The sequence below is a fragment of the Salvia hispanica genome, chromosome 3 (assembly GCF_023119035.1).
Source record: "Salvia hispanica cultivar TCC Black 2014 chromosome 3, UniMelb_Shisp_WGS_1.0, whole genome shotgun sequence".
Classification (NCBI taxonomy): domain Eukaryota; kingdom Viridiplantae; phylum Streptophyta; class Magnoliopsida; order Lamiales; family Lamiaceae; genus Salvia; species Salvia hispanica.
Genome location: NC_062967.1, coordinates 38,574,236 through 38,584,277, shown reverse-complemented (window position 1 = coordinate 38,584,277; position 10,042 = coordinate 38,574,236). Strand labels below are relative to the sequence as shown.

The following is a 10,042-nucleotide window of genomic DNA, read 5'->3' as shown; positions in this document are numbered from 1 at the left end:
GAGCAAAGGGTTAAATTGCTCATTTATAGGAAAGTAAAACATAGATTAATCAAAATTGTTTGTCAAAAAGAGAGAAAAACTAGTCTTTGACAGCAAGAGGTTGGTACCACTGAGGTCCAAATCCAGCAGCCTTTCTTGCTACCTCGTTGAACGGTGGCTTGAGCGGCCCTCTGAAGAAAGCCCTCACTATTTCATGGAACTTTGGGATCACTTCAGTATCTACGCGCTCATCAGCTTCATCTCCTTCGAATGCAGATTCACTGGAGTCATCGTCTTCTTTTGATCCTTTGCGGAGAATCAGAAACTTGAACCACTTCACTCCAGCAGCACAGTGAGTTATCTCTTCTGGATAGATCACCGTCTCCAGCAACTCGGCTGTCTTTTCATCGCCTCCTTTGCGGAAACGTGATATCGTTGTTGGCACAACGTCCAGCCCTCGGGCCTAAAAAAACCAAAAATTTGTTACTATCAACTCTTGTAAGCAACCACACATTTAATCTCCAAACTCTTATTGAGATTATTACGGATACCTCGTGAACACAATGCTCGATTGCTAAACGTGCTAACAGGTCGTTGGAAGTAGCAGCAGCTGAATCCCAGAGACCGTCATGAGCAGGCAATGCTCCATAAAAAGATCCAAGTTCTTTCAATCTCTCTGCAAGCAAGGTGAAGTGCCGACCTTCATCTTGTGCCACTTTCACAAAATCTGTGAAAAAATCTCTTGGCATTGCCTCTTGCTTACCAAATCGAGCAATTATGTCCTGCAATTATAAGTAACATTGAGAAAGAAACATAACATACACTTCTAACTTCTAAATTCACATCAAAACAAGGTGCAAAAGTTTCAATATGTTTGATCCAAGTTAATGTAAATCAGAAGGTGAAATAAGGTTGAAAGCAATCCCTTTTATGCTTGTAACACCTACTTTGTATCAAGACTACAATGGAGCAGGTCAATACGTCCAAAAACATCAATAGGTTGAAGATTTGCTCGGGTGTATGTCTTCTAAGTTACATCAAAATAAGGCCCAACCAGTTCCTCTAAACACATACCTAATCCTAGTTAAATGTAAGCAGAAAGGAGAATCAAGGTCGAAAGTAATCCCTTTTATGCTTGGAACACCTATTTTGTATCTTGACTACAATGGAACATATCAATTTATCGATAAACATCAATCAGTGGAAACAATTTGCTTTTGTACGTGTTCGAAGTTTATATCACTAAAACCTCCATCAGTTCCTCTACAGCACTTACATGTCAGTCTAATCCTAGTTAGACTTAAGCAGAGAGGAGAATTAGGTCGAAAGCAATCCCTTTTATGCTTGGAACACCATCTATTTTGTAACAAGACTACAACAGAACAGATCTATACGTCGAGAAAAACCAATAAGTGGAAGTAATTTGCTTGTGTACAGTGTTCTAAGTTTACATCACTATAAGGCTCAATCAGTTCCTCCACAACAAATACATGTCAGAGACAGTCTACTCCTAGTTTAATGTAAGCAGAAAGGCAAACTAAGGTCTAAAGTAATCCCTTTCGTGCTTGCAATACCTTCCATTTTGTTGGTTACAAGCCCCAAAAACTATCATCCAGTACACATATATTAACATATTCAAACTTAAATTTTTTCATACCACGACAATTTTTTACTTCAACCACCATTTATCCAATCTAGTCCCACAATATAAAATCCAGAGTCATATTTGATCTTTTTCCTACAACAACAACAAAATAGACTAGTTCTTCAACTTCATAGAACAAATAAAAGCAATTAAAACCAAGAAACAAGTACCCAAGACAAGTCAATAGCCCAGCTCTCAGTATGAACGAGGCTATGCACAAGAGCCTTTCTACTCTGCAGACTCCCCGCCTTTCCCAGCTTCGGCATCTCACTAGGCGAAACCAGCTTCACCTGCACCCAATCCAAACACATATCACAAAAAACACTCATTGAGGCATTTCATCGAACACTTCAGGCTAACAGAAACAGAGCCTCACATTTGCGCCTCGGGCAGGGCGATCGGGCACTTGGATCTCCTTGGAAGCATCATACGCGACTTCAATGTCTCCTTTCAGCCATTTGGTGGCGATTTCATCGCCGAGCCGAGCTTTCTCAAAGGGATCCGCCGTGTTCAGCACTCTCAGCGCCTCCTCCACCAGAGTCGCCTCCGCAATGCCGCCGCCGCTGCCCATTTCTTAATTTGGGATTGGGATTTGACCAATGTCAATGAGAATGTGAAGGAGAAGGATTGGAGAAGTTGAGCTCTGAAACCTGTTCTTATTGTTTATCACATTTTATGTAATTTTGTATTTTTCCCATGAAGTCTTAGTATTTGTGTTTTCCTCCCCATATAGATTTTTAAATTTTCATTCTCGATACATATTAATATTCGCACCAAGACTTTAAGGCCGTAGATTTGGAATGAAAGGGGCTGTTCTCCATACAATTTATTTAATAACCACTTTCTATATCACAATTCACAATCGAGACTGAATATTGGTCTTTAAATGTAAATTTTAGACAGTCTTGATTGTAGCATATGACATAGTTGTGTATTCAGTTAGAGGAGGATGTTGGCAATTTATGGAATTTGTGTTGTGTGTGAATGTGATTCATTGTTGTACGGACTACATTTCATTGTTAATTGTGTTGATTCATTTTAGAGGACAACTTAAATTTGAGTGTATTTATGTTCACTCTGAAAATTTTAATATGGCTCCGTTGATTTAATTTTTTTTTCCACGCCATATATCAAATTAAAGATAATTTCAAAATAATTCAAATGAAATCATAACTCCATAGTGTCACGTGAGTAAATTTTTGAAACGAAATATGTAACCATCCCAACATAGTTTCAAAACACAATTATATCATGATTCATTTGTGCTAAGTAATTTATTTTTATGCAAAAATATGATTCATTGTCCTATTAAAATATACTATTAGTTCACTATGGCGCTAAATATATTTGAAATTGCTGATGGAGCTAATTCACTTCCACATGAAGCGAGAAGAACATGAATAATTGATGCGAGAGAAAATGGCAATTGACAGTATTACGTTTTACTAAAATTACTCTATGTTGTTAAACCAACATAAACTATATTGCTATAGCTCGCATCAAATTTCCACGCCCATTTCATATAAATGCAATAATTTTACTACTACTATTGTTCAAAATAAATGTAAAATAAACAAAATGGGTGTAATATATAATTTCTGTACAATAATAGCCGTTATTCAGTAATATCTCATTTTGTGAGGCAGTTATTTATAATATTTGATACTTTAGTCACTGCATTTTCCCTCCGCCATCGCCTTCACGGCTTTGAGGTTTATTGAAAATAGGATGCTGAGTTCATTCCCTCCTCCGCGCCCCACCGACTCAATCCACCACCGTCTAATTCACTTCGTCAAAGCTGCTCTCATCAACATCTTCGTCTCCCCTTACGCTACCGTAACCATTTCTTCCCATTTTTCACCATAATTTACACGCTCCACCTCATATTCTTCTTGATTACCGCTCAATTTTGCGCAGGTTTGTGATTTGTACTGTGGCAAAGTGCCCGATGAGGAAAAGTTGGATGAAGCTCAGATTGGTCACTACATTGGCATTGGTAATTCCCTCACTTTACCCCAATTTTGAGGTTTTGTGATTCTCAATTTAGCTTTCTTGATTTGTAATTCATGTATTTGGTGATATGGAATTTCAATTGTGCAGATGTTGCTACATCTGGGGTGAATGAAGTGAGGGAGGCATGGGAGAGTCGACGGAAGGCTTACACTTCTGAGTTTCTTGAGTTTGATCCTTGCATTGTGAGCTGTTGCTACTTTCTTTCTTTTCTTGACACTGTAGAGTTTCTCATAAATTCTTGCCTTTTTTCAGGAAGATGTGTGCTTGCATTGGAAAGACAAGGAGAACAAGGCTGATATTGTTTTCTGCATGGAACATTTGCCGGTAGGAGATTTAAGCGTTGGTTTCTCGCGAAAGTGTTGGATTTCTAATCTTTATACATGTGTGCTGGCAGTTGTGTGTGGAGAATGAGGAGAAAGTGAGGAGATTGTTGCACAATGTCTCGTCTTTGCTGAAGCCGGGAGGTTATTTTCTTGGTATTACTCCCGACTCATCTACTATATGGTATGGGTCTAAATTTGGGAGGCTATGTCGCGTTGATATGAATATATGAATTCCTCCTACCAGCATATTGTTTACGAACTTCACTAAGTATTTTTTGCACATTCCTTCAGATTTTATGCATATAGTATTTTTTCCAGATCCTTTGTTTTCTTGGTATTACTACCGACTCATCTACTATATGGTATGGGTCTGAATTTGGGAGGCTATGTTATCATGGTTTATCTACTGTTTATGGAAGCTGTTATCATGATTTATCTACTGTTTATTGAAGCTGTTATCATGGTTCATCTACTGTTTACTGAAGCTTACTTCACTAGAGATTAGTCTTAGGTTTTATGAAGCTGTGTACAATTTCTTATACTGAAGTCGAGGATATGATTTGTAGGGCTAAGTACCAGAAAAATGTGGAAGCTTACCACAATAAAGCTGTTGGACTGAAGCCCAACATATTTCCAAATTGTATTAGGTCTGAGAGCTACATGATTACCTTTGAAGTTGAGGAGGAGAAGTATGTGAGCAACAAGGGATCTTGATCAATTTTTCCTTCCATATTTTCTCCTGATGTTTGATCTCTCCTAATGAATTTTAATAATCTCAAGGTTCCCATTTTTTGGAAAGAAGTACCAGCTGAAATTTTCTGGTGACATGTCTGCTGAAACTCATTGCCTAGTCCACTTCCCAAGCCTGATCAGGTTGATATTTTCTCTCGTGAATTGCGTTATCATTTATATAATGGTTATCATTTGTTTCTTCTTAGTGCTCTTTCATTGACACCTTTCATGCAGTCTAATCATGCATTTAGTTCTTCCATCCTAGCTCGTTTTGAGACACAAATATGTCTTGAGTGGGGTAGATTCATGACATCCTTCATGCACAGTAATTTGCACTATATGTTGGAAGTAAGCTGTTTTTGAGTTGGAATTAAAAGCTCACAAGATGGTCAAGTACATGCTAGAATGTGTTCATAGATGCTGGCTGTTTTTTTCATTGGTGATTCCCAAAAATGTATAAATTTAAAGCATTTAACACTGTATTTTCACAACGAGCAGGTTGATCATAGTAATTCTAAGTTTGAAGCTGTTAAGGACATGCAAAACATTTGCAACACAAATCATACCTGAAATTTTCTCTGTTTTTTCATCATAATTAAACACCTTTTATCAGATTCATCATTTTACTCGTAGGTTGGCAAGAGATGCTGGTCTTGAGTATGTTGAGATACAAAATCTTACTGAATTTTATGAGGACTACAGGTGAATTTCTCTTTAACTTCAGTGTTTTGCAATGCTATGTTCTATCTTGTTATTTGTTATGTGTATTTACTTAATTTATGTGATTCCACAACTTTTCACAGACTGATTGGTCATTGTTCTCTTCAAAGGGTCGTAAGATTCATTGAATGTAAATGTTAAACATCAACCATGACATGCATCGATACTGGCTTTTGGGGCCTTATAAACATTTTTCATGTGTGTGTCAGTGAATTAGTGCTGCAATGTTGATCATGTGATATTGATGGTTATATGAATTTGGCAATAGCAGATACTTCATTATCTGTAGTCTGGCATGCTCAGTAGACAGCTCTTTTACAAAGCTTCTATGCTATTGAAGAACTTGATAAGCCATATTTCTTTTGAAATCTTGTACACACATAAATATTGAAAGAGGTGCACTTTTCTTGGTACAAACCTGCTTATATTTCCTTTTAGGAAACTTATAACTTCGTCCTACAGATTTACCGTCAGTTAGAGTGATCAAAAGTTTTTTATTGCCTTTGAAGAGCACAATTAGCAGGAATGCTCATGGACGCTGGCCATAATATTGTTGATCAAAGAGGACGGCTTCTTCAGAGATCATATGATGTCTTAGGTGATTTACCCCTTCATTTTACTCATATTTTTATACTTCAATAATCTGGGTACTTATGTTAGATTATCTACTGCAGGTCTATACACCACATTCATCTTTCGGAAGCCAGATCCAGATATCACCCCTCCTCTCATGACCCCATTATTGGAAGATGGAAACTACAATCACGATGAGGCAAGTATTGCGGGGCATTAAGAATGCTATGTTAACATTGGAACTTTAATTTTGCAGCTATAAGATCTATCTTCAACTAAGTAGTTAGTTGACATAGTTTACAACTCCTAATTGCATCTCTGCTATGAAAGGTTTAATCTACGCTAATTTTTCTTCTCTTTGTTGTTTGACCAAAATGGCTCCTTATCTTACTTCTTGTTCAACAAACATTATAAAAAGTTGTCAAGTTGAAGTACACCCAAGGAAACCCCTTAGCAAGAAGGAAACACAAACTTCGATCCTTCTTTTGTTAAGAGAGAGTTAGCAAACTATAACAGAATGCATAGATATAGTATGCTGTTCATGGTTACGTATGCATTGGTGTTAAGAGAGAGATAGCAAATGGACAAGCTGAAAAGATTTTTAGTATGAGTAGGATAACAGAATAAATAAATGTGATCACTATGAACAATAGGAAATGATCGAGAAAACTTCACAAAAGTCATCAGTTTCAAAAACCGTATACTGTGAGATATGATAGTTGTAGTAATATATATGATGAAATAGTGGGCAGGCCATAACCAATAAAAAAAATTTACTGAAAAGAAAATCTCAAGACTTCAGAAGTTATTATTTTGATGATCAATAATAGCTGGGATATGAAGTTTTCATTGCACGGGAGTAAAATTGATGAATCTTTTTTCTTTAACCACTTTGATGTACATACATATTTTTATAGATGTTGGTTCAAAATCATTGACATGAAATTAGGTTTTGATTCATTTGAAGTAGAAAGTAACTTCCAACATGAAGATAATTTGCATGTGGAATATGTTTAGCTGAACGGTACTCAAACAGCATCCAAGCTTTCTCCTTTCCATTTTGATAGACTTCAGTGTTTTCGTGTATAGACTATAGAGTGCTTGGGTTTGATATATAGTTAAAACACAGTAAAACATTCTTGCTCCTAACAGCATAGGCAGAATTCAGAAAATGTGGGTAACCAAGGAACAAATTGTACCTTGGTTTCCATCTCTCTAAGGTTTCCATGACAAATAGTGTGAAATTTTGTTAACAGAAACAAACCCCAAAAATGGCCTGGAAGAATCATTGTAGAACTTGCTCTTGGTTTTTAGTACATATTAGACCTGGGATTGTCAATACGGGTATTGGATGCACAATATTTCAAACAGTATATTTTCCAAGCTAAATCATTAAGTAACAAAGAGGTTATACATGATCATGCACTGAATGCTCTTTGATGCTTCCATATTAATTTGATGACATCTTTGAACTATTTTTTTTGCTTTACCATGGTACTTTCACTTCACATCATGCAGCAAGTGTTTTGGCATATGATGAAGTATCTTACTGCAATTCTAAGTTTTCTGGTTGCATTTTTAACTGGACTTCTCTCTTTAAGTTATGCTTGCACATCTACCTTGCTTGTAAGATGTTGGTCCCACTTTGCATTATGGTAGAGTGAGTTTACTACACTATGTAACGAGGATCGTGCCATGCTAGCAGAATGTAGGATTAGTTGCTTATGAGGTGCGATCCTCATCACTATGGTCAAATTCTTGTTTCATCTAAAACTTTGACATGTGGGAGATACATGTAACTAATTCAACACGTTCGAATCATTTTGATCATGGAATCATTGTTATTAAGGTAGCTGATGATTATGCCAGGTTCCTCTGGCGGCACAGAGCGAATGGCAAGCAGCTGTCTGGAGAGACGAGGAAAAGATTGTCCCTCCTGAGTCGAGTTCAGGACCGGGTAAGATAAGCGAGCAGAAAGGCATACTAGGTCCTGGTCCAGCAGAACTGCGATTTCCAGAAGCTATTTGAGGAAAGCAAGCAACAGTTGCAGTGGACATTAATTTTATGATATTTGATGGATAGCAAATATGTACATTAGTATATGTGTTGGGATTTCTTTTCTACTTATGTAAACTCGGACTACAACAAAGTTTTACTAGTACTTTTTTAGTTAGTGTGATGCCACTGTCACTGTGAGCTTCTACACAGTTTTTTTTTTTTTTTTAGAATTTGCCATTTCAATTCATAGAAAAATGAAATAGGTCTTATTTCATACTTTGGAAAATAGCTCACATTATAAAAAATGTTAACACTGTTGGTAAAAAAACACTTGTGGTGTATTTGATTGAACAAGAGCTTTAATTTCAACCAGATTAATAGTTTTTGCTTCTCTTTTGTTTTCTTTTCTGTTTTTTTTTTCACTTTCTCCAAACTAAATAATCAAATTGATCTGCACTGCACCCTTTATTGTGACACACGAGAGGAGCGAGTCCAATGACGAACCAACAATTTAATGAAAACGTATGCAGAAAATGATTGATCCAAAAAAGGAGTCATCTAACAATTGTAACTAGAGTGTTGTACAGAGAAACTACAATTTGAGTATAGGCTTCTATGTATGGGATTGCATCAGTATCAGGGGCCAATCAGGTCAAATGCCAAACATAGGCAAATTCCACTTTACTAATGCTACTTACAAATTAGTAATTGATAGGCTAGTTTTCGTCACTCGGATTTGATCACTTTTTGCACTTATTAATTTGAATATTTGCATGAAAAAGATGCTATTTCGCACTTACAAGGAATGGAAGAAAGTGAAGGAAGAAGGCCAAGAAGACTCAAACTGCCCAAGTTGTTGGACTGGCCAGTGTGTACCCGATGGGAAAACGATTAAAGCCACTTCCACACACTTATCAAGGACAACTCTCACTTGCTACACACGCCCATATCAGCTCTTGGGGAGTAAAAAAAGAAGGAGAAATATCCTTTATTGGATATATGTATTAAAATTACTTAACTTTCCAAGAACCACTTAACCACTTTTTAGCTAGCTTTAGTTAGTTTTATTTTCTATCTCTAAGCTTAGTTTTCTCTCATCCTTGAAGTAAATTTCGAACCATGGGATGAAGCTTGTAGTTATGTAGTGCGTTAATGCTTTGAATGATCTAGTTCCTTGTTTGTACTCATTTTCCGGCATCTTAACTCTCTAGTTAAGGTTGTTGGGCTGATCTTAAAGAGCTTTTGATGTATTTAAATCTCTAGGTGTTTAGCATTTATGTTTAGTTATTGATGTTCTTTAACATTTAGTTAATCTCTTACTTTGGTTTGACTATTTTCGTTCTCTATCTAGCCTTTGTCCTTGTTGATTCCTTTGCTTGTTTATTTGAAGTTTGATATGCTTTTGAAAGGGTCTTGCAGGGACTGATTTTACTTGAAACTTTTGATGGAAGAAAAGCAGAAAGAAGTAAAAAAATTGTGGTGGTTGCTAGTTTAGTTTTACTTGCTTAGCTTGTTTAGATTTTATCTTTTTGCATCTTATTTCTTTGATCTTCTTTAAGTGTTTAGGTCAGCTAGTTAATCTTCTTTTCCATCCTTTTAATTTCAAAATCAGTAAAAAAAAGTGAAGAGAAAACGTTTTGTGTAGTTAAGTTGAAATTTGTTGGTGATTTTCCCTTGCTTAGTAGCTTTGTTCTTGTAGCTAGCTAGTGTGTTTTAGTTGCTGTAATTTCTTTATTTATTTCTATACTCCATTGTTGAATGTTCTTAAGCTTTGTTTATCTTCTCCAAGTTGATAATTCTCAGCTTTTTATTTGGTGTTTTCAAGGCATAATTAGGTAGTTAACTTGTTGATTTGGTGTTTCTCTAGCATGGTTAAGTGTGTGGCAGTCATTTAGTCTTTTATTTACTCAAATTTTCGTGCTTTAGTGTGTTTAGGAACCCAAATAACCGATTTTAAATTGCTAATCCTTTTATCCTTTGTTTAGTTTAGTTGTCTACTACTTTTGACCATTGTATAATAGCCAATAGCAAGCAACTAGTACAATCCCTTTTCACTCTT

At 36.2% G+C, this 10,042-nt stretch overlaps 2 protein-coding genes across 2 annotated transcripts; one reads left to right on the top strand and one right to left on the bottom strand.

Annotated features, from left to right (window-relative positions):
• Nucleotides 1-22: 22 nt before the first annotated feature.
• LOC125213680 (uncharacterized protein HI_0077) lies at nt 23-2,259 on the bottom strand. The gene is made up of 4 exons (XM_048114350.1): nt 2,001-2,259; nt 1,795-1,914; nt 531-761; nt 23-442 (listed from the first exon to the last, which is right to left on the bottom strand). The coding sequence occupies exons 1-4, from the start codon at nt 2,193-2,195 to the stop codon at nt 80-82; spliced, it is 909 nt and encodes a 302-aa protein (XP_047970307.1). The 5' UTR covers nt 2,196-2,259; the 3' UTR covers nt 23-79.
• A 1,062-nt stretch (nt 2,260-3,321) lies between these two features.
• LOC125211830 (mRNA cap guanine-N7 methyltransferase 2) lies at nt 3,322-8,158 on the top strand. Its single transcript, XM_048111768.1, has 11 exons — nt 3,322-3,460; nt 3,542-3,620; nt 3,725-3,819; nt 3,890-3,961; nt 4,032-4,141; nt 4,527-4,649; nt 4,741-4,833; nt 5,326-5,394; nt 5,922-6,010; nt 6,087-6,184; nt 7,855-8,158. The coding sequence occupies exons 1-11, from the start codon at nt 3,353-3,355 to the stop codon at nt 8,011-8,013; spliced, it is 1,095 nt and encodes a 364-aa protein (XP_047967725.1). The 5' UTR covers nt 3,322-3,352; the 3' UTR covers nt 8,014-8,158.
• The last annotated feature ends 1,884 nt before the right edge of the window (nt 8,159-10,042 follow it).

Coding starts and splice junctions, on each gene's coding strand:
- LOC125213680 (XM_048114350.1), bottom strand. CDS start 2,195: ATGGGCAGCGGCGGCGGCATTGCGGAGGCGACTCTGGTGGAGGAGGCG. Junction 1,915..2,000: donor GCCCTGCCCGAGGCGCAAAT/GTGAGGCTCTGT, acceptor GATTGGGTGCAG/GTGAAGCTGGTTTCGCCTAG. Junction 762..1,794: donor GGGCTATTGACTTGTCTTGG/GTACTTGTTTCT, acceptor TTATAATTGCAG/GACATAATTGCTCGATTTGG.
- LOC125211830 (XM_048111768.1), top strand. CDS start 3,353: ATGCTGAGTTCATTCCCTCCTCCGCGCCCCACCGACTCAATCCACCAC. Junction 3,820..3,889: donor TTGAGTTTGATCCTTGCATT/GTGAGCTGTTGC, acceptor GCCTTTTTTCAG/GAAGATGTGTGCTTGCATTG. Junction 6,011..6,086: donor GAGATCATATGATGTCTTAG/GTGATTTACCCC, acceptor TATCTACTGCAG/GTCTATACACCACATTCATC.